Source organism: Diceros bicornis, chromosome 21 (assembly GCF_020826845.1).
Source record: "Diceros bicornis minor isolate mBicDic1 chromosome 21, mDicBic1.mat.cur, whole genome shotgun sequence".
NCBI classification, from domain to species: domain Eukaryota; kingdom Metazoa; phylum Chordata; class Mammalia; order Perissodactyla; family Rhinocerotidae; genus Diceros; species Diceros bicornis.
Window position 1 is genome coordinate 17,103,485 of NC_080760.1, and position 25,204 is coordinate 17,128,688.

At 37.9% G+C, this 25,204-nt stretch overlaps 1 protein-coding gene across 4 annotated transcripts in view; it reads right to left on the bottom strand.

Annotated features, from left to right (window-relative positions):
* NIPAL2 (NIPA like domain containing 2) overlaps positions 1-25,204 on the bottom strand; it is a 70,209-nt gene that overhangs the window by 41,108 nt on the left and 3,897 nt on the right. For 2 of the 4 annotated variants that reach the window (XM_058564694.1, XM_058564696.1), the window contains exons 2-3: positions 7,040-7,108; positions 5,828-5,999 (exon numbers count right to left, since the gene is read on the bottom strand). In XM_058564694.1, the coding sequence (XP_058420677.1) occupies positions 5,828-5,999; positions 7,040-7,108 (241 nt within the window). The remainder of the gene's footprint in view (positions 1-5,827; positions 6,000-7,039; positions 7,109-25,204) is intronic. The other 2 variants (XM_058564693.1, XM_058564695.1) reach the window with 1 other exon arrangement.

Genomic DNA, 25,204 nt, shown 5'->3' on the forward strand with positions numbered 1-25,204 from the left:
TTCTCCCCTCATTTTCTCAGTGTAGTTAGTTCTCCAAACTTAATCCAAATTAGCCCAGTAACAGGGTGACTACCTCTTTTAGGAAATTATGCCAGGGCCAAGGAGGCCTCACTGCTATTAATTTTATCATTCCATATAAAATTCCAAGTATTCAATCTCATATAATTTATCTCAAATTTAATTTTCTTATTACTCACTTCTATTCAGCTAGGCAATAGTTAAGTAAAATAACAAGTTTATGTGTCTCATGCAGTACCTGGCAGAATGGCTTCAATATTAGTTTCTTACCTTTAACTATTTCTAAAGTATTGCCTGAATTTAACTTGGAAAAAGGTGATATATTCTCTGAACTCAATTTTCTAATTACTTTAAATCAATATACTCAGAGGCATAGAACTGGAAGATGTCATTGGTGCTTCCATCATGTTGTATTTTCCCCCCTCTTCCTGTCCCTGCAACAATCTCCCTCATATCCCACTCCCTTGACACCCCTAGACAAGTTAATTTTATAGTGAGTAAGGTCCACCATGAATCTCCTTAATGCTATGTTGCTACAATTCTTTGGAGGGTTGATAACTTCGTTATTTGTAATCATCTCTCAAGACTTAGTCATAGCATAGATCACAGCCATGGGGATGACCAAAGAAAGGAAAACATTAAATGTAAGGCCACACTTTGTAGATGCACAAATGACAAGCTTATAAATCTTTAAGTATTTACAAGAGTGAATATTCATGTGTTCCATGCAATGAAATGTTTAACCATTGTGCTTCATCAGGAATTGAAATCTTTTAAGCAAGTGTTTTTCTCTTCCAACACCCTAGAACAGAACATCCTATCCTCGTTTTATCAAAATTCAAAGTCAAACCAATTCTACAAGGCTGTATGGTGTGACTCCCCTGTGCCATGCTCTCCTGGAGAAAGCAGACAGCAGGCAACCAGACACATACAGTCCCCAGTCTCCTGGGTCTCAGTTGAGTGGTGAGGATGGACATTAAAGAGGTCATTGTGAGCATTATGAGAGATGATGAAGGGGAAATATAGGGTCAGAGCTGCTGTGTGCAGTTGAGCAGGTTATGCAGTGAACAAAAACACAACATCTGAGAGGGGACCACCCACATCTCAGATCTTGTCAATTTGTGTATTTCTCAGGACAATTTTCTGACGGATGGAACCAGAGTGTCCTGCTCCAATAAAATCATCGTATTACAATAATTTGCAGGCAGATAGAAATAAAGTATCATGAGGAAGGCTGCCTTTTTCTAATTCACAAAAAGGCACCACATAGGCGATAGGAGGGCCCATGTAGGGTGCTAAGGGAGCAGAGAATAAGCCTGTTTAATTTAGTCTAGGAACCAAGATAGGCTTCCTGAGGAAGAGGGTTTACCTGGGACAGGAAGAATTAGCAGTAGTTTAAAATTTTATTACAAACTCCACAGAATATCTAACATTTCTTTTTACTAGATTTCTGGTATAATAAATAGTTTCTCAGAAAACACATTCTCAAATTGCAGTTAGACCTGAAAGAAAGCTGCCCTTCGGCCTCTCTGAAGTTCATTAGAAGTGAACAGGAGTGCTACGAAGCCAGAGCAAGAAGACAGCAAGTTGCACACACATCTTAGACTGCTATGCTTTTCCTCTGACAAACTCCTATGTCTGTTTTTTAAATATATTTTGTCTTGGTGGGTTATTTGGAAATTCTGGTATTTTCCAACGTTTTTCGGTAGGTAATATGTAGAGGAGTCAAAGGGGAGTCATTGCTGCTTAATGACTGAACAAATGAGCTGTGAGGATCCTATTTTTCTGCTCCCTGAAAACTAACCATTGCATGGATAAGAACAATAAAAAGCATCTCCTGAATTGGTTCATCCATTTTAGAGAATTTAACCATGAGCCGTCTTTGCAGGCATGGAAGTAAACCTTGTGTAATTTGTTTCTGTGTAATAATAATAATTACTATAAATTGCAGTGACAATTGCTAGTGTTGTCACTGTGTCAAATACTGCATTAGGTATCCAATACTGTTCTTAGGTGTTTGTGTTTACTTAATTTTTCCCCACGACAACCTCTGAGGTAGGGGCTATTTTTATCCCCATTTTACAGATTAGGAATCTGAGGCATAAACAAGTGTGCCTGAGGTCACAGAGCTTTCCAGTGGCAGGACTGGGATTTGAACCCTGGTAGTGTTGCCCTACAGCTGGTGCTCTTGACCATTCTACTGCCCTGTCATACTGAGGCAAGTATCCAGCATAGGCTCTAGAGGAAATTGAAACACCATCCATTAAGCTTTCTTAATTAATGGAAACACAAACACAAGTCAACATCTAGAATTAGCCACATCGCCAGTATATCTAGCATATTAGTCAGAATAAGCTTTGGGACCTGTATTCATTGAGAAAGACCTTCAGTGAGAAACACAGGGTAAAAGCACAAGGTGACATAAGGATCTGAGGGCTCTGACACTCTGGCTCAAAAAGCTGGACCCAGACCAGGCATCAGATCCACCTACGCACCAGGATCAATCCCCATTATGCAATCCCCGCTGCCAGGCACAGGCGAGTCATCCGTCCTTCGTCTCTAGCGTGCTGTGACTGCTTGTGAGCATTGCCTTGAGAATTTCCTAAAGGGTTTTCTGCAGAACTGTTGTCCGTTGAGATGCTTCCTATCAAAGAATCTTGTGGGCAACAGGTTTGGGAAACCTGGCCTACTGCATCTGCCTCTGACTGACAGCGTGCACGGGCTCACCCCAGGCCCCAAGAAGCCTTACACTAATGACACCTGTGGAGCTTTTAAACTGATATTTGAGACGCTTGTTTGATTATGGAATTCTTTGTTTCTTAGAATACCTGTGAAATCACCAGTGCTTGAGAAATGCTGCCTCAAGGCGCGCATGTCGGGGAGGAGCAGCAGGACACACAGAGAGACTGAAGGAAAGGATCAAAGACGACGGTTTGAGGCGGGAATGTGGGTAGAGTGCAAACTGAAATATCCTTATGCTTAGCATAGTGCTTCTTACGTACTAGTCCTAAAAAAATCTGTTCAGTTGATGCGTACAAGGGGAGCAGGAATTCTGATTATGGTCTGACATATTAGCAGTCTTCTGTGTAGTAAGAGTGCACATGATTACCCACACAGTGTCTCCTTACTTCTGGAAAGGACTAAAGGATCACCGTGTCTTGGTATGAACCAGACCACCTATGGAGAGGTGGAAGATGGACGAAAGTACCCTTCACTTGAACTTGAGAGCTAAAGTGTTTTTTAAGTGTTCTGATTTTTTTGTGTGTGTGTGAGGAAGATCGGCCCTGGGCTAACATATCTGCCCATCTTCCTCCACTTTATATGGGAGGCCACCACAGCATGGTCTGACAAGCGGTGCGTCAGTGCGCGCCCCGGATCCGAATCCAGGCCACCAGCAGAGGAGCGCGCGCACTTAACCGCTAGGCCACCGGGCCGGCCCAGCTTTCTGAATTTTAATTTTCTTTTTTTTCTTATTTGAAAAGCAACAAATGACAGAGAAGAAAAGCCAGAAAAGAACACACAATCTTCCACGCAACATTGCAACAAACATTATCTTTCTTTTTTTTTTTTTTTTGTAAATTCAAAGGGAGGTTTGATTTCTTTCTTGAAGCTCCCAAGAAATAATAGGGGGAAAAAAGTTTCAGCATAGAAAAGTGTGGACACTCTTCTGCCTCATCTGCAGACACAGCCATATGATATATCTGTTTTAAAAATACTTTCCCCTTTGCTTCAAGTTCTCTAGAGTTTCTAGAATCTGTATAAAGAATCTCAGGGTGGCAGGGGTTTGTTCTGGGGAAAATCCTCAATCCCCGGTGGTCCCTAATCCACCAAGACACCATAACCTCAATTCAGCTCAGGAGTGCTGTGGGAATATTAGTTACAGCATTTATCACTGTTTGCAAAGATTGCAAAGGAGGAAATGGTTTGTGTTTGAGGCTATAGGTTTACTTCTTTGAATCATTTTAAATGCACAGAGAGGGAGGTTGCTAAAAATGTTCTCAAGTTGAAACATTAAGTAAAGCCCATCTGTCAGGGCAGTGGGCTCAGAGCTTGAAGGTGGGCGGACTGGCCGCACAGGGGACTTGGGGCGGACAGGACGCTTTCTGAGGGGAAGGTGGGAAAACTTCAGCTTCCCATTATTAATGAGCTTCAAGCAAGTCATGCCGAGGTGAGCAGCTTCACAGGCAGCTTCACTGAGGGTCTGCGAGGGGCGTCAAGGCTGGCCCTCAACCTTGGGCCACTTCCCAATTCTCACATCAGGTCCCATGGGGCCTGGCTATATTTCATTTCTGTGAAATGTCTGATCTTTACAATAAATCCAGACATATCCCCCTTTCTTTGAGCTAGTTGGAGTAGCTGTCTTTTTCTTGTTCCCAGAAAAAAGATTTCCCAGGACCGGAAGACTGGAGATAAATGGAGAATTTCAACACAATGTGGTGTACTCAACCCTCCCCAGGTATCTGTTTGATATGCCCAGACACTTTTTTCTGTGACTATTTCATGGAAACGGAGCATAAAGCAGAATAGGAAAAAAAACCAAAGACCAGCTCTAAACATACAGCCATTACGAAGAATAATACCACATTTTCAGAACAATGGGGACCTATAGAGGTCCCAAGTTGACAATATAACTAGATCTTTTATCTGTTATTTCTCAGATTTTGAGAAGAAAAAAAAAAATCCAGAATGCCCACGTATGTGGTATGGGTAATAAACAGAAGATAAGATATACTCAAACTGCTCATTTTACTGGAATGTTAAAAATGGCAAATGATTACATAAATTGTGTGCCTATAACAGTATGGCGATTTTCACCAAACAACATGTAGAAAGCTAAAAAAGTGTTCTTTGCTAAATACTCTACTATCATACATCATGAAAATATTTTAAGTAAACTATTTTGAACGATTAAGAAGGGGAAACTACTTTTAAAATAAAATTCTCTTTGAATATACATTATTTCAGTTTAAACTATGCTTTCTTTAAGAATATCATATGAAATTTAGGAGAAATGTTAAAATTGGGATATGTGAGCACATGTTATGCTTGATCTAGTCGTTACCAGACAAGAACCATCAACTTGTTTCTATTTCAATGAAGGTTCCAAATTCACAGAAATTTAGAAACATGCTGTTTCCATAGCAGCAGATAAAGAGTACAACTAAAAAGATTTTATTGATTTTAACAAGGCTTAGAGAATTTGTTCTCCTTTTTACCAGCGATTTTTGCTCTTTTTTTTTTTAGTCTTTGGCAACATCTCATATTTGCTTTCCTAAATGAATTTAGTAAATTGTATAAGTTTTGAAAGTAGGATAATTGTGACATTACTGTAAAATTACACATTCTTATAGTAATGTAGAGTAACCAATATTTAATTCTTAATGTAAAAGAGATGCTAAACTGTGGAGTCAAGATGGGGCATCAAAGACTCTCACTACATGTAATGTCAGTTTAACATACGAATAAAACACGACATTGTACTACAAACGCTTTTAGATAATTCATTAGTGATTAAAAAGCACAGTTTAACATTTGCTGTTACTGTTAATCTATTATGACTCAAACACTGGGAATCAGGCTTTTAAACATAAATGTTATAGCTACAAAACGCAAGTTTCTTCATGGTTAATGTGGCAGTGTGAGAGTAGATAACTGAAATTAGTAGTATAATTGTTTCAAGTTAATATGCTAAGAAAACAGGAAATAGACTTTCTTCTTTTGTGCATGTGTTGTTTAAGCTGTAGGTTTTTCACCAACTTTTCTGATTTCTTCAAATTTCTTTTTGTCAAAACACAGAAAAATGGCTCACCTGTAACAGACATACAGCCTAACGGAGCAATGAGAGTAATGGGGGCAAATCCGTAGGCTGCAAAGTTTCCCGTCTCTCCCACGGCCATCAGCACCACCCCAGCCCACCACAACACACTCTTGAAGTACAGCCTTGGGTGTTCTTGGTGTGCCGACTGAAGATGAGAATATTTCTGGAAGTAAATCAGAATGTAAATAAGAAAATATTTCCACCCAATTAAAACTTGCCTCGAAATTTTTGGTCCCATAAATTTGTATCACAGCTTTTAAATGTATTTGCAGATTATTATAGAGCAATTATTATGGTTTTATGTTTGTTCAAAACATATTAACAGCAAAAGCGACTCACATTGATAGAGCATTTTATAGTTTAAAGGGCCTTCTCACATACGAATGTTGCTTAATTCTCACGACAACTCTGTAAAATAAGTATTATTACTACTATCTAAAGATGAGGTGTATGTTAAGGAGTTAAATGACTTTTTGGCCCACTAAGCCAGAACATTTCTTTTAGAATGTCAAAAAAGTCCAGGTGCCAAAATAAACATTAATGAAGTAAAGATAATAAATTACTAAAGAAAAACCTTTTGAAAAGGGATTCTCATTTATGAGTCTATGTAGTTAGCACAATAAACATCGCAGGTCAGAATGCTTTCACAGCAGGGGGTGGGGGTTGGGGGACTCTTTTTTTATCTGGTTTGAGTATTTCTTTGTATTTGAAACATACAAATTCCCGAAAAACTGGCCATTAAAACAAGCCCCATTTCCCTACTGATTTTACGATAACTGAACTTACTTCCCTATAAGATGTACAGTTCTAGATTACTTGAAAAAAATTTTTTAAAGAAAATAATAAAAGTTCTAAAAGAAAACATAGAACATTAAAAATTTTGGCTTATATCAAGATTATGAACCTCTTTCTAAGTGTGGTACAAATTCATAAGCCACCTAGACACCTTGTCTAGGGTACACAATACTATTAAGAGGTCCACATAAACATTTAATTTCTTTTAAAATCAGAAGAACAAAAATAAATGAATGTAATCCAGCCTGGATTATATTTGTCTTTATACCAATGAGGTCATAAAATACAATTTTTGAATATTTTTTATGGAGGAAGGAGCCCAAGAAGGCACAAGTTCCTGAGGCCCATTAAAGTCACAAGATGTCGCCGGATCAAACTACAGAGTTAGAAAAATAAGCTTCTTCTTACCTGAATATTTAGGGAAATGCTGATTACTAAATTTCCTAAAATGGCCAGCAAAACTCCAAGAAGGTGAATCTGTAAAAGAAAATGTTTTCTTTAAATGGTAATTTAAATGGTACTTATAAGATATTTACTGAAAAAAAACTAAAACAACAACAAAAAATTTAAGTCAATACATTCATTTGTTCATTCATTCAGCAAATATTTACTTAGCACCCATGTGCCAGAGTCATTTGGAATATGAATAATAGTTTTATTGGGATTAGTTTTTTACTTTAGTCAAATATTATTTTTTAGACCTAGCTCAGTCCTTTACCAAATTCTCTAGATATTTGCCTCATTCACTAAAACAAAGAAAATAGTCATCAGGTTCTGACTTTTTCCCATTAAGATGCTTCTTATTTATCTCTTCTGTCCATTTTCCTCAGCAACCCCTCTGATTGGGGTGTTCATGGCCTCAAGTACGGACTATATAATTTTTTCCCATCTGGTCTCCCTCTTTCCTTTCTCTTAATGTATTCTGGAGGACTATGGTATGAAAGAAAGATGATTGGTCTTGGAGTGAAAGGATGAATCTGAGATTCAGATCTGCCATTTTCTAATGGGTGACCTTGAGCAAGTTATTTCAGTTCGCTGGCCTCAGTAAACACGGATGTTGGATAAGATATTTCTGGAAATCCCTTTACCTCTAAAGTTCTATGATCTCCACTGGAGGCAGACTAAATTGTTCCCCCACTCCCCTGGTCAAGAACCCACAATTCCTCTCTAGAGTCAACTACATCCAATATAAAACTACTATACCAGCTCCCCATATTCTGTCCTCATCCTGACCATCTAATTGTCTATGGCACACTTCATGTGCTCCCTCTGCCTCAGGGGGACCTGCCCCATGACATTCTCCAGTCAGATGTTATGCTTTTTCTCATGTCCCTCCTCTCACCTAGACAGAGCAGCTCCTTCCCTCAGCCCATTCCAATCACTTTCCTGTCCTGCTGAGGTCCACCTCCTTGAGACCTTCTCAGGCCACCACAGCCCACCTGTACTTTCTCAGACTCTAAATGGTAAACATCCCTTATTTCTTCTTTTATATTGTCATGTGGATCATTAGGTTCTATAAATAGGTGGCAAATTCTCTGAGAGAAGAGAACTATGTCTTAGGCTTCTATTGGGTCTTCTACATCATCCACCATACAAAATTAGGGGCTAAAAAATTACTTGCTTGAAAAAAGTATATAATGTTTTTTAACCTTGTAGTTCTTGTTTTAAAACAAGTTCTTACACATTGCCCGAGATGTTTACAATAGATAGCACATGTATTATTTGATGACTCCAAAAGATGCATTTGCTGCTCCTATCTAGATACAAAGACATAATATCTTCTAGCAGTATAAATTAGCAATGATATAAAGAATCTTCCCCTCCCTTCTTCTTCTACAGTACATAACTTCCAGCTAGCTTCAAATTCCAAGGAGTTATTTGAATTTCAAATGAATATTACAACCACAAGGAACCCTTTTCAGAATGCAAAATGCCTTTGAAGTTTTAGAACTTTATTATATATGCTGAAATATTTTTAAAAAATGAAGCAGAAAAGTTGAAAACCCATTTAATAGTTGATATATAATATCCATAGTCTTTAATCAGTTAAGAATTTTATTTTCCTAATAAAGGCACTTGGCAATAATTTTCATCACTATCCCTCATGGGGTACAATCATATCATAATATATTAATGTGCTATTTCCATGCTTTCAATTTACAATTGAATGCATTTGGCAGTAATCAGGAAAATAAAGATTCAGAAGAAGTTTGGGATTGAATGGATAATTATGAAAATCTTCCATAATTATAAATATAAATTGTTGAATACAAATAATTTACTTCAAAATTCTTTAAACCATTCACTGAGCAGTTTAAACACCACCACACTGAGTGTTTAGAAATTGATAGCGGGATTTGGCAATGATTTCTTGGATATGACACCAAAGCACAGGCAATAAAATAAAAAAATAGATAAGCTGGACTTCATCAAGATAAAAATCTTTTGCGCAGCAAAGGACCTTATTAACAGAGTGAAAGGCAACCCACACAATGGGGGACAATATTTGCAAATCATATATCTGATAAATATTGATATCCAGAATATATAAAGAACTCCTACAACCCAACAACAACAAAAATAAACAACCCAATTAAAAAGTGGGCAAAGGACTTGAATAGACATTTCTCCAAAGAAGATATATAAATGGTCAATAGGCACATGAAAAGATGCTCAACAACACTAATCATTAGGGAAATGCAAACCCAAACCACAATGAGCTACCACTTCACACCCATTAGGATGGCTACAATTAAAAAAACAGAAAATAACAAATGTTGGTAAGGATGTGGCAAAATTGGAACACTTGTGCACTGCTGGTGGGAATGTAAAATGGTACAGCTGTTGACTTCACACCATATATACAAAAATTAACTCAAAACCAATCAAAGACCTAAATGTAAGAGCCAAAACTATAAAATTCTCAGAAGAAAACATAGGGGTAAATCTTTGTGACCTTTGGCCTTGGATTCTTATAGCTAAGACATCAAAAGCATAAGCAACAAAAGAAAAAATAATTGGACCTCACCAATATTAAAAACGTTTGTATTTCAAAGGACACTGTCAAGAAAGTGAAAAGACAACCCATAAAATGAGAGAAAATACTTGGAAATCATATATCTGATAAGGGACTTATATCCAGAGTATATCAAGAACTCTTACAACTCAATAATAAAAAGATGAATAACCCAATTAAAAAATGGGCAAAAGATCTGAAGAGATATTTCTCCAAAGAAAACAAATGGCTAATAATCAATTGAAAAGATGTTCAACATCATTAGTCATCAAGGAATGCAAATCAAAACCACAGTGATATACCACTTTACACCAAATAATATGGCTATAATCAAATAATATGGCTATAATCAAAAAGTCAGATAATAAGTGTTAGCAAGGATGTAGATAAATCAAAATCCTCATACACTGCTGGTAGAAATACAAAATGGTGTACCACTTTGGAAAAAAGTCTGGAAGTTCCTCAAAAAGTTAAGCATAGAATTTCTATTTGACTCAGCAATTCCACTCCTAGGTATGAGAGGAATGAAAACATATGTCCACACAAATATCCATAGCAGTATTATTCATAATAGCCAAAAGTGGCAACAACTCAAATGTCCATCAACTAATGAATGAATAAACAAAACCTAGTATATTCACACAATGCAATATGATTCAGCCGTAAAAAGGAATGAAGCACTGATATATGCTACAACCTGGATGAGCCTTGAAAAGTTTATACTAAGGGAAAAAATCCAGTCACGAAAGAACATATATGATTCCATTTATATGAAAGGTCCTGAATAGGCAAATCTATAGAGACAGAAAGCAGATTAGTGGTTGCTCAGGGTGGGAAAGATGGGGGTCTTGGGGATGACAGCTAAAGCGTGGGGGGTTTCTTTTTGAGGAGATGAAATGTTCCAAAATTGATTGTGGTGATGGTTGCACAACTCTGTGATTATACTAAAAGTCCGTGAATTGTACACTTTAAATGGGTGAATTGTATGGTATGTGAATTATATTTCAATAAAGCTGTTACAAAAAATGAAATAATTTTAAAGACACAAAGTATTTACATTTTGTTTTTTGCCCAAAGAAATAAAAAGTACCTATGTAGCTAGCTCTACTTCAGTCTCTTCTCCCTCTCAGAGATGTCACTTTTTTCTGAAGTTGATACAAATATATTTTTTTCTTTCCTAGATTTATTTTTATTATCTTTATTTTGTTTACTCAGTTTTTCTTTTTTCATCTTCTTCATTTACACTCAACTCATTAGCTTTTCATCTTTCTATCTAATAATACACGCAAGTACAGCTATACATTTCCCTCTAAGTACACCCTCTGTTTTAGCTGCATGCATAGTTTTGGCATGTACCGTTTTCACTGGCATTTAGTTCTAAATATTTTCTAATTATCTTATGATTTTTATCTGAGCCTTATATTATTCAGAGGTGTGTTTTTTAATATATCTAAATTAATGGGGCTTTGGTTATCACATTACTAATTTCTAATTTTATCAAGTTGTGGGCAGAAAATATGCTGTGTGTAAAATGACATTTGCTTTTTGATCTAGTATATGGTATAAATGGAAATTTGTTTTCAGTTGTGATATATGGTCAACTTTTATAAGTGTTCCATGTACGCTTGAAAGGAAAGTATTTAACTGTTGGGTTAATATATTTTATATATCCTTTCTATCTATCTATCTGTCTGTCTATCTATCTATCCTTTCTATCTATCTGTCTGTCTGTCTGTCTATCTATGTATCCATCCATCCATCCATCCATCCATCCATCCATCCACCCACCCACCCATCATCCATCCATCCATCTATCTCCATTAATTCATTGCTCAAATTTTTGATACTCTTACTAAATTTTGGACTGTTTTATCAATTGCCAAGGGAGGTATATTAAAAATCTATTACAAATTTGGATTTATCCATTTTTCCTTTTAAATCTATTGAGTTTTGCTTTTCATATTTTAAGGCTATAGTGTTAGGTGTATACAAGTTCAGGATTGTTTCCTCTTCCCAGTTAATTGTTTCTTTTATCATTATGTATTGACTCTTTTAATCTCAATAATATTTTTGCTTTAAAGTCTATTTTATCTGATATTAATATAATGTGGCTGTTTCTTTTGATATTTGCCACTTTCCACATCACTTTACTTTCAACATTTCTGTGTCATTATATTTCAGTCAGGCCTCTTATACATAGAAAATAATATAGGATTAAAAAAATACCTGAGACTTTCTGTAAAATGGGAAGGTTAGTCCATTCTATAAAATTGTGATTATAAATATATTTTCATTTGTTTCTACTATCTTTTTTTGTGTGTTTGTAGTTATCTTGCTTTTTGTTTGCTTTCTAATTTCTTCTTTCCTGAATCTTGTTGGATTGATTGAGTTTTCTTTATCCTTTTCTTTCTTCTACTCTTCTGGCTAATAAGTTATACGTCTTATTTATATTCTTTTAGTAATTACTGTTAAATTTTTTTTATTGAGGTAAGATTGGTTTATAGCATTATATAAATTTCAGGTGTACATCATTATATTTTAATTTCTGTGTAGACTACATTGTGTTCACCACCCAAAGTCTAATTACCATCCGTCACCGTACACATATGCCCTTTTACCCCTTTCACCCTCCCCCCTTCCCCCTTACCCATCTGGTAACCGCCAATCTATTTTCTGTGTCTATGTGTTTGTTTGTTTGTTGTTGTTGTTGTCTATCTTTTAAACTTTTTATTTTGAAATAATTATAGACTCACAGTAGGTTGCAAAGAAATGTACAGGTAGGTCCCATGCACTCTCCTCCCAGCTCTCCCCCCAACGTTAACATCTTACACAACTACAATACAATATCAAAACCAAGAAATTGGCATTGGTAAAGATCTTATTCAGATTTCACCAGTTAGACTTGCATTTGTGTGTGTGTGTGTGTGATCAAGATACTCATCACCACAAGACACCCTTGTGTTACCCCTTCATAGACACATCTATCTTCTCCCCTCCCCATTCCTAACCTCTAGCAACCACTACTCTGTTCTCCATCTCTAAAATTATGCTAGTTCACAAATGCTACACAAACGGAATCATGCAGTATGCATCCTTTTGAAATTGGCATCAGCCTTGAGGTTCATCCAAGTTGTCGGATCAATAGTCCATTCCTTCTCATTGCTGAATAGTATTCCATGGTATGGATGTACCACAGTTTGTTTAATCATTCACTCATTGAATGACATATGAGTAGTTTCCAGTTTTAGGCTGTATGAATAAAGCTGCTATGAACATTTGTGTACAAATTCTGCATGAAAATAAGTCTTCATTTCTCTGGGATAAATGCCCAAAAGCGTAATTGCAGGGTCATGTGGTAAGTCCATTTTTAGTTTTGAAAGGAACTGCCAAACTATTTTCAGAGTGGCCGTACCATTTTTACATTCCCAACAGCAACGTATGAGTGACCCAGTTTCTCCACTATTAAATTTATCATGCATCCCAGACATAAATTCTAATGTTAACCAACATTCCCATCCTCCTCAACATTATAAAAACTTTCATTTGCTTTAACTGCAGTCTCTTCTCTCTTGTCTTACATGTCATTGATGAGTATATTAGTTCTACTTTGTTTTTACATCCCCAAATTAGTAACTGGTATTATTGTTTTATGCAGTCTATACTTGTACTATTTATCCATGTTTATCAATTTCTTTGCTCATCATTGCTGTTTTTTTACAAAAAATAACAGCTTTATTGAGATATAATTCACATAGCATAATGTTCACCTTTTTAAAGTATACAATTCAATAATTTTTGGTATATTCACAGTTGTGCAGCTATCATCACTATTTGATTTCAGAACATTTTCATCACCCCAAAAGGAAACTCCATACCCATTGGTCACTTCCCATTCCCTCTTCCCCTCAGTCCCTGGCAACCATCAATCTACTTTCTATCTGTACGGATTTGCTGATTCTGGACATCTTATATAAATAGACTCATTCTATCAATATGTGATCTTTGGGTCTGGCTTCCTTCAGTTAGTATGATGTTTTCAAGGCTCATTATGTTGTAGCATGTTATCATGTATGTAGCATTTATCACTCCGTTTTATGGCTATGTGATATTCCATTATAAGGATATACCATATTTTATTTATATACTTATCAGTTGATGGACATTTGGGTTGTTTCTACTTTTTGGATATTATGTTCTTATATCTTAATTTTTCTTCTGGGTTCAGTGTCTTTCCTGAAGAAAACTTTAGTAGCTCTTTCAATGAAATCCTTTGAGTTGGAATTCTCTGTTCTGCAAATATGTTCACGTTATCTTTCCTCTTGAGTATAGAAGTACAGGCTGACAGTTATTTCATTCAGCATTTTGATGATATTATTCCATTGTCTTCTGGCCCTTATTGTTATTGAGAAGTAGGTTGTCAATCTAATCATTGCTCCTTTGTAGGTAATCTGTCATTTTTCTCAGGATGCTTTTAAGATTTTCTTTGTCATTGGTTTTCAGCAGTTTCACCACAATTGCTCTACATGTGAATTATTTTTTGCTTAGGACTCATGCTTCCTCAATTTGAGGATTCATGTCTTGATCCAATTTTGTTAAGTTCTCAACTATTATCTCTTTGAATGTCATCTCTCTTTTGTTCTCTCTATTATCTCCAAATGTCACTCCTCTTACATGTATGTTAGACTTTTTAACTCTGTCCTCTTTGTTTCCTAAAATATCTCTTATATTTCCCAACTCTTTATCTCTTTGTATTGAATTATGGATCATTTCCTCAGATCTACCTTCTAGTTTAGTTTTTCTGACCTCCCTCCTCTGAACTCAGTCTTTTATAGCTCTATTAACACAGATATTATACTGTACTGTAATTATTTTTTACAAGTTCATTGCCCCTCTAGACCATAAGCTTCTTGAGGGCAGAGCTGTGACTGACTTATCAATTCATCTTTGTAACTCTAATGACTAGTATAGGACCTGGCACAAAGAAGTTGTTTATCAAACACCATTTGAACTGAACTATCAGATTGATTATAAACTGTCTAGAAATAGTAAATTTTGACCTTTGGCCCTAGAAAGATCTCAAAGGGGTTTGAATATACCAATCACTCAATTTCTGTGAAAGCCCAAACTTGTCCCAGAATTCAGATTTTAACAATTAAGAGTGCCCACTAGTGTGCAATAAAAAGCTGCCTGTGACTTAAAATCTCGTTAATCCATATCATACTAAAAGAACAAGAATATGTAGATATAAAGCAGGTGTCAGAAACGGTTTCCTTATAATATTCAGTATAAACTGGTGTGTCTTATTCTTTATTTTTCTGAAATTTTACCTAATTATTCAAGTTTAATTGCATGTTCATTAAATTCATTTAACACACACTTGTAAATAGCAGTAATACAGTAAATCCGCATTAATGTCCCTAATTGCTGGGGAGGGAAGCTTACAATTTGTGCTGTTTTTAAAAGAAGGTGGTTTAATTATCTTCAAGGACATACAGCAACTTGAGGTAATCACCACCAAATGCTGTTTCCAATTAGAGGCTCTGGTAAAAGTGCTTTAATGACTACAAAATCCTCATCTGCAATCAGAAGTATCGTTTGCCTACAGTGAACAGGCCCTTATAAACTTGCCATTTAAATTAAAGATGTCTAGTTTGCTTCATTACTTTTTGAGTGTTATCTGTTTTCTAGCATTTTAGAATTAGTGGAAGCTTAGAGCTCCTCTCCTGCCCCCACCTCCCTTTCTCCCCTCCTTATTGATTTGGAGACTGGGCAGGAAAGAGAACAGAGGGCCAGAGAAGTAAAGTGACTGGTATAAAGTCACGCAGCTAGATAGCAGGCAAATTTTGGCTCCAGGGCACCGAGCTCATGTCTGAATCACTATTTCTTCATAGATTGCAATAGGTAACCTTCTGGCTAGTGAATGTCAATTTACTACAATTTTTTTCTTGTTGTTGTTTGTTGCAGTAACATTGGTTTATAACATTGTATAAATTTCAGGTGTACATCATTTTGCCTCTATTTCTGCATAGATTACATCATGTTCACCACCCAAATACTAATTACAACCCATCACCACACACGTGCCGAATTATCCCTTTCGCCCTCCTCCCTCCCCACTTCCCCTCTGGTAACCACCAATCCAAACTCTGTCTCTATGTGTTTGTTTGTTGTTGTTATTATCTACTACTTAACGAGTGAGATCATACGGTATTTGACCTTCTCCCTCTGACTTATTTCACTTTGCATAATACCCTCAATGTCCATCCATGTTGTCAGAAATGGCTGGATTTCATTGTTTCTTATGGCTGAGTAGTAGTCCACTGTGTATATATACCACATCTTCTTTTACAATTTTAAAATTAGTAGAATCTGTTTCTTTTTATCAGTGCAAATAAAATAAAGCAAAGATAATAGTTAGAAGGAAAGGTTGTTCCATAGCTTAATACTGTAGTTAGAAGTACAGGCCAGAAACACAGACAGATGCCCTTAATCTTTGTCACTACTGTAGCTTAATTTCTGGATTTTCCAGGCTGTCTTGGCAAATAGATGGTGGGAGCCTCAGCAAACAATTCATCTAGAATGAGTTTCAAAATATTAGCACTGATAAGTATTAAGGATGTTTTTGTTTTATTTGGAATAACAATCTTCTATCATACTTTTTTGTGCCAGAATGTTCTTTAGATATTTCGAATAAAGTTATTGGCCTATAATCCATGGGTGGGGCAGGTTGGCCAGATGGAGATGGGATATGATAATAGGGGTATGTGGAGTTGGTAATAGTCTGTCCCAGTTCTGGCTTTGAACTCAACCATATTCCTGGCTCTGCCTTCAAAATATAAATTCAGAATCATATGCCAATGGAGCTAGTATATAGCTCAGAAGAACCATAGATTCAGAGCTAGTTCTTAACACTGTAATAGTCATATTAAACTCACAACTGGAAGAATGCTCTCTCTTGTTCTAAGCAGTAAAATATGCCCAACACGGAAACAAGAGATCTAGTTTCCAGTACCAGAAATACCACAGGTTAAGTGATTTAGGTCAACTCATCAAGGCCATCCAACTAATCATTGGAATGGCCTTAAGAGCCTGACCCTGCAAGGGGATGATATGTCTGAGAAATGGGCATTCAGTTTACCCCATCTCACAGAAGACTCTTAGGAACGAGCTGGGGTTGTTTTGCATTTGCACCTAGTAAACAGGTAGACACATAACTCACCTCCAGAACACTTAGGAGGGGACAGAAGGACATCCAAATTCTTAGCAATACATCCTGAAGCACTTAGGGTGAAGACTCACAATGTGTGCAACTTACTTTCAAATGATACTTTACAATATAAAATAAACAGAGAGAGAGAGAACAAAAAAATGTTATACAATGTTAACAACTGGTGAATCTCCAGGTGAAAAACATATGGTGTTTATTATACTACTCTTCTTAATTTTCTATAGGTTGGAAAATTTTCAAACTAAGAAGTTAAGAAAAAACTGCTTTGGGGCCGGCCCTGTGGCCTAGTGGTTGGGTTCAGCACACTCCACTTCAGTGGCCCAGGTTCTCAGGTTCAGACCCCGGGTGCAGACCTACATCACTCGTCAGCCATGCTGTGGTGGCAAGCCACATACAAAATAGAGGAAGATTGGCACAGATGTTACCTCAGGCCTAATCTTCCTCAGCAAAAAACAAACAAACAAAGAAAACTGCTTTACAGACTCAATGAAATTAAAGAGAATATGGATTTATTTAAAAAGAGTTAAAAAAAGGATATGATAACCAGAAAAGAAAGAAAAGCAAGAAATAGGAAGCTGGCTGAACCAAGGAAAGATATTTAGGAGAAAAATAAAACCATTGTGCAACTTAAAACCACATGTAGACATTGCTTAGGAAAAACACACAATCTAGAGGCAAAGGTCATGAAATGAAAGCTATCAGAGAGAGGATGGTACACATGGGAGATAGACAACTTGAAGAAGCTCACATCAGATGCTATTCATTCAGTCATGCACTCATTTGGTATTTATTCAGCAGCTGCTAAATATTAGGTCCTATGTCAGGAAGTGAGGACACAAAGTACCCTCTAAAAGCTCTGGAGAAGTAAAAAAAGCAACCAATAGCAAACAGACTGTTAAATCTGTAATAGAGGTGTGCTCAACAGAACCCATGAGAACAGAAGGGACAGAGTGCAGATCCGCCTAGGATGGAGAGTATATTCGTTTCCTTTGGTTGCTGTAAAAAATTACCACAAACCTGGTGGCTTAACAACAGAAATTTATTCTCTCACAGTTCTGGAGGCCAGAAGCCCAAAATCAATTTCATTGGGCTGAAATCAAGATGGCAGGGCCGCACTCCCTCTGGAGGATCCAGGGGAGAATCCGTTCCTTGCCTCTCCCAATTTTGGGTGGCTGCTGGCATATCCTTGGTTTATGGTTATATCACTCCAATCTCTGTCTCCGTGGCCACACTGCCTTCTCCTTTCTGTGTGAAATCTCCTTTTAAGATACAAAGATATAAAGATGCATGTGATCACATTTAGTGTCCATCCAGATAATCCAGGATAATCTCCCTATCTGAAGATCTTTAACTTAATCATATCTGCAGGAAACAGGGTGTCCTAGAGGGCCTTGAAGCAGGAGACGCCAGTGTAGGTGGACTGGAGAGGCATGCAGAAGTCTTTGTGTGCCATGGATTTGTAGGTGGTGCTATAACACGGGGCTCTAAACTAGACAAGGATAGTTCCAGATTTGACTTTTAGAAGACTCATCCTGGCCGTACTGTGGACGATGGACTGGCAGGGAGCAAGACCAGGGAGCAGGAAGACCAATTAGGAGACTACCTCAAGAATTCAGAGAAGTAGGGGCAACAAGGAGAGTTAATTACAACAGGGCCATAAAGAAACAATATTCATATTCATAGCAGCAAACGTTGGAGACAACCTGAAATATGTAATGCTTTTTAGATTACTGAATGGGTTGGACTACTCTTACCACTAATCTCCTTTGCCCTTGTAAATAATTGAGTTGTCTATAATACTAACCCAAACTAAGTTAAAGCTATAATCCCATATATGAAAAAGAAAGAAAAATTTTCAGTCAGGAATGGAGTTTTAATTTATCTTGGTTATTACATGCTATAAGGTTATTGCCTTTCTATCCTGAGAAAGCCTCATGACACCGGATCCAAATCTGGTGATTTTAAGTCAACAGAGAAAGGTCAGGGTTACATAACACAGTATATTGCTGCTATTCTACAAGCTGTTCCATGCCAATTTTTAATCAACCTTAAAACCTGGGCAGAAAAGCCTAACATATTGCCTTCCCATACAATCAAGAACTATTACATTTTGTCTTTTATTTGGGAACACATTTACTTACATAAGTATACATTCATTATTTTTAAAAACTGAACTCCATTAAGGATGAGCCTTACTAAGCTTATTAAGAAGCCACCATGTTTCTTGCTTATGAGAAATTTAAGTTTCAGCAGAACAAATTTATGGGGAAAGTAATACATTTAATAACACATCTTTTGGAGCTTTTAACACTTTGTTAAAAGGAGAGCAACAATAGTCAAGGAAGGTGAGATATTAGTTAAGGAAGTCTTAAACTTGGTTCTATTACAAAACAAATCAACCCTGTGTAATATTGGAAAGGGAATCTTTGAAACAAGGACAGACACGCAGAACACAAAAAAATGCTATTGTTTGCATCCAGATCAATATAAGATCCCATAACCTCAAGTTTTGCAAGAACATATACATAATAATAATTTTAAAAATCTGTAATCCTTTGTTTCCAAAGAAGGAGGATTGCAGGCTGCTTTTTTCGGGGCCAGCCCAGGGTATGGAAGAGGCTTCCTACCCGAAAGCTGGAAACTTGTGAGCTCACTTAGAGCTCTTTCCCCCACATCTGCCTGAGTTTCTGGAGGACATGTCCCTTTTGAGAGCAATGCCTGCCTTGAACTCCAGCTGTATTTTGCCAGCTCCTTCCCCCTGGAGACTGAACTCTATTGTCTATGTCAGGCCCCAGTCACTAGGTGAGTTTCCGCCTCAACATGGGGGAGGGATCATGACATTGGCACTCACTGACAGACCTCTACCAGAGACTCGTGTGGTCCTTGCCACTCACCAGACCAGATTTTACTTGAAAGATCAAGGCAGGAATCAAGCAAGTTTTCTACACCTTTTGGGCATTGTGACTTGGACACTTCATTGCGTCTAAAGGGCCAGTCCTCACAGCCAAGATAATTTCCCCTATCTCAAGCCTCCCATTCCTGGCAAAATCTCACATCCCACTGGTCCAGCAGCCAGGTCCCAACACACTCCATGGTCAACCCATATATGACACCCATCGGACTAATTGATGTTGATTGTGATTTGGGTCTGCAAGTATAATTCAAAAGACTAATAAAATGCTCTACATGTAACTCACAATTATTTTCTACTTTATGGCTGTGGCAGCTGCTTGTAACATGACGTCTGCTCATACCTTGCTCACAAAGAACCACCCATTTCTCCACTGCTGTGACTCAGGCAGCCATATCCAAAGTCTATTACAATATTTCCTCTCTGCTTTGGCTCTCTTACTCACAATTACATAATTGTACAATATTAGTCGTGGAAGCTTAACGTAAACAGTCCATCAGATAGTATAAGCAAGAGTAGCTTCACACCAGTCCTTCAAATGTTGTTTTTCAAGTATTTCTTTTCTTTTTTTTTTTTTTTAAGATTTTATTTATTTATTTTTTCCCCCAAAGCCCCAGTAGATAGTCGTATGTCATAGCTGCACATCCTTCTAGTTGCTGTATGTGGGACTCAGCCTCAGGATGGACGGAGAAGTGGTGCCTCGGTGTGCACCCGGGATCCGAACCCGGGCCGCCAGCATCGGAGCGCGCGCATTTAACCACCAAGCCACGGGGCCGGCCATCAAGTATTTCTAAAGTATTCTTTCTCTCTGTTTGTCTGTCTGTCTCTCTCACACACACACATATTATGTATATCATATATATAGATACATTTTGAGGACACAGTCCAGGTTTTCTGATTTCTTTGGTATCACCATCCAACACTGTTCTATTGAAAAGAGCTCTCTGCTTGTGATTTTTCTCGAGTGGAATGTTGGTTGCATTTTAGGCCCTCATTGTCAACTAGCTGATCAAGCTTAATGTGGGCTATGACAAGAGGGAACACAGTGTAGCTATCTCCCAAATGGCCCTGGAACAATCAGAGCTCTGCAAGTCCAGAGGCTGAAGAAGAAAGAAAGACCTCAAACTGGAATGAGATACTGGCAATGCTAACATGGCTTCTAGGATTCCATACAGCACTGCACTCATATACCACACCTATTTCACCTAAATCCATTAAACTTTTAGGAGATTCCTACTTACTGAAGAGGTTGTTGATGGTAAAGAAATTGCTAAGCAGGTAGAGGCAAGATAGAGACTAAGCAAGGAACACTGCCTTTGCCAGCTGATTCCCTTTGACTTTTCCATCAGTAAGAAAGACAAGAGGCCTTTCTAGAAATTCTTTTCTTAGGGGAAGGGGGTAACTCTAGAATTTAGAAGTCACTGCTTAGAGATGATGCTAATAAAAATATTTCAGAAATTGGTCCTATAATCTAAGCTTTTAAGGAGATTACCATTCAGGTCCCACCCACAAAGACAAGGCAGACTAAACAAAGGGCTGCTTTTCATGGGCTGCTCATGTGAGGCAGGATACAGAAAGGGAAGGTCCTAGATGAGCTGGGAGGAGTGGTAACCTGAGGGTTGCCCAAGAAGGCAATAATCCACAGGAGGAGGACTCAATCCCACCTGGTGGGCATTGCTGTTAGGGCCACACAGTATCCCCTTTTCTTGGTTACAGGACCCGTCTGTCATCCAGCCTTCCCCAAGGGTGCCCATGCTTTTCGGGGACATCAAGCCCACTAACTCTGGCCTCAGTGACTGGTACGGGAAAGGACATGGACCTAACCTCGTCTAGTCAGACTAAAGCCCATGTATTTTCATTGTTTGAGACAGTCAAGCTTTCCCTCTTGAAAGTGAAAGGGAGAATGTAGGCTAGAGGGGTAAGCCTGCTAAGGGTGGAACCAACCCCCCGAGGAGCAGAAGTTGAAGAGGAGAGTGAGAAACTGAGCATTCACCATGTTGTTAGAGCCTCTGGAACAAGGCTTGTGTGAACCTAGGGTTCTTCTGGCCTTCACATCATTCAAACTGATTAATTTTTTTTTTTAATTTAAGCCAGTTAATGTTAGGTTTTCTGTGACTTCCAAACTAAAGCCTCTTAATTTACGAAGCATTCTTGGTAGGGAAGCCAAATTCAAAAGCCAGAAGAGAGACGGACTCCTATTGCAAGCTAAAGAAGTCAGGCTAGTGGTCCTGACTAGAAGAAGAAAACAATCTGAGAGATGCAAAGCAGGCGAGGTGGGTGATTTAGGAAAGCAGTGCCTGCCGAGGCCACAGGCAGGCAGGAGGACATTCATTTTAGGCAGACCTCAGTATGACCTGCCCAGGCCAGGGTGGGTCTCTGAAGGAGTCATGTCAGGACAAACACAATCTTCAGTGAGGTGTGGAGCTCTAGCCTATATTTACATAAGGGATTAGTCTGCACCTCCTGACATGTGCCAAAGATGACAGGAGACCACGCTAGGAGTGATCAAGAGCTGGGCAAGTGACAAGGTGAGGCAGATGTACAGGTGTGCACACGCTGAGAGCTATGCAGAGGGGAAGTGAAGTGTTATCTGCCAGCCCCCAGGCAATTAGGACACTCCGGTGGACCAGGACAGACCAGAGGAAGAGCTCCGACTGTATGTAAAATGTAAGTCTGTCAGACAGAACACAGGGGGACAGGTTATAAAAGGTGTAAACCAAATAAAGGAATATTGGACCTCGAGAAAAAGAAAAAGAAAAACCCCAAGCTAAAATAGGTGGCATTGAAGTCTTAGGTGAACACTGCATGAGCCTTCCTAGGCTGGGGGTGCTAGTCTTGCTGGTTGGTTAAACCACAGTCAGTGTCTGGAGAAGTGATCACGCTACTGAAAACCAAACAGCTGTCAGCTGTTCCCAGTGCTACACACCCATCTCCCCAACCCAGAGGTCTGCAAAGTGGCAGGAGACATGGGAAGAATCCTCACCTCAGGACCTCAAGATAACAACTGTTCCAATGAGCAGATTACTCTGCTTAGGGAGTGCTCTGGAGTGTGAAACATTTGGAGAGTGAACGGGAAGCAAACACAAAAGGGCATGAGGAAGGCACTAGAATATAGAGAAATTAGTGGTTACAGATTAAAGAAAACAAAGCTACATCAAATAACTGACACGATTTCTCTCACTTCCACTTGTAATGAGCTAAGTCTAACAATTACTAATTATACTTTATGACATTTCCTATAATACAGGTTGACTGTAATACTACTACGAATAGCTAGTATTTATTGAGTGCTTTCTATGTCTGGTACTTTGCTATTTGATATACATTATCATATTTTATTCCTATGTCAACCCTATAAGGCATGTAATATCCTTATTATTTCCATTTCAATAGAGAAAGCCAAGATTTGGAGAAATTAAGAAACTTGCCAACACATCTAGTAAGGAGACTGAGCTTTTAAAACTGTACTATACAAGAACAAAAAGGATAGTCATCCTTTCCATGCTAAGCTCTCAAATGCCAATGTGAACAATCACCAACATTTTTAAAAGAAATTGCTTATATAATTCTCATAAGCAAACAAAATGAATATAGCATATCATTTCCCACACCACCTCGGTAAAACATTGAAGTTGAACAACCACAGCAACGCAAATATTACTTTTTAGACTTTGTAAAATGGTAAAATATAATAGATACAGACAACTGCAAAGAGAACGATATAGATGAACAAATAACTACAATGAACTATTATAAGGCAAACACCCTTGTCACACCATCCAGATGAAGGAACAGAAATTGGGCGCCCACCCAAAGCCCTCCCTTTGCCCCATCCCATCATGACCTCGCTCTTTCCCCGAGGAACCACTGGCCTGACTTTACAGCAATTACTTCCTTGCTTCTCCTTATGGTTTTATCACCCAAGTGTGCATCCCTAAACACTGGAATTGAAGGTTGTCTTTTTTTTCTGATAGGTCTTTTAGGTCTATTTTAATCTACAGGTTCTCCCTCCATCTATTCTATCCCTTTTTTTCCTGTAAAAATGATTTTTGAAGAAACTGAGCCATGTAAACCTGTAAACTGGCAAAGATTCCCATAGGCTGAATTTTTCTGATTGTATCAATACAAATAGTATAACTACGTAGTAGCATGAATCAAGCCATAAAGAGTGTATCAGATAGATATAAATGCAAACACCTATCTGCCAAATTCACAAGAGCATTAAAACTCTGTTCCTCTAACAAGAATATGGGATTTTTATTATTATTATTATTACAAGAGCTTTTTTTTTTTTTTTTTTTTTTGCTGAGGAAGATTCACCCTGAACTAACATCTGTGCCAATCTTCTTCTATTTTGTATGTGGGTCACTGCCATGGCATGGCCACCAAGGAGGGATATAGGTCCGTGCCCAGGGAAAGGAACCCAGGGCAGAAGTGGAGCACACTGAACTTAACCACTGGCCACAGGGCTGGCCCACAAAACCTTTGATCGAATTGCTTTCAGGTAATCTATTCTTTCCTTCTTCTTGCCGCCTTATACACACATCTCCTAGAAAATCTGATAAAAGGAAAATGCCACGTTGGATACATAAGGAAGACAAAAAAAAAAAATCAATAAGTATAAACAAAACAAAAAAGGGATTTTTCTTGGGAAGGAAAAAGAAAGGACCAGCAACCTCTACAAGGCCCTTTGGTTTTTTTGAAAGTTCTGGCACTTTTCTTTCTTTAAGAGACAATCAGATGCAGCTACCAGCAGAAAAGAGATAGACGGTAGCAAAGCAAAATCAATAAAAGGGCAATATAAAATTCAAGGCAATTTTCCTTGAGTGAGAGGAGCCATATTCATTTACCCCCTCACATTTACTCTTACCACCGCATTCTTTTCAAGTCTTAGTTTCTAAGCAATGGCCTCCAGGTACGGAATAAAAATAGCTTTGTAGTTAACCCTACTTGCTGTGAGATCTTGGGATAAATTATTTAACACAAGTTTCCTTACATGAACAGTGAGGATAATATGTACCTTACGAGGTTGTGGGGGAGATCCAGTGAGATAATGGCTGTATAGTGTCACACAGTAAACGCATAACAAATGTCAGTCTCTTCACATGGCCTCTTCCTTGCCAAGTTATATCAATTTTCCTTTAAATATGTTGACTTTAAAAATTCGAGCCATTGAAAATCAAAAGTTCAAATAAAGGACATAAAAAAATTCTGACTTTTCACTTCACCTTGTGCAGAATAAACCTTTTCACAAGGACAATGTCCTTGTGAACTTAGATATTTAGCAATAAGCATAAACTTAAAGAACCAGCAACAAAACCCCTCCTTCACAATATTTCCCACATTCAGCCTTTCCTGTTCATTCCCTCTACAATCGTGCTGGTTTGGCACTTATTTATTCAACCAGATAGCAAGAGG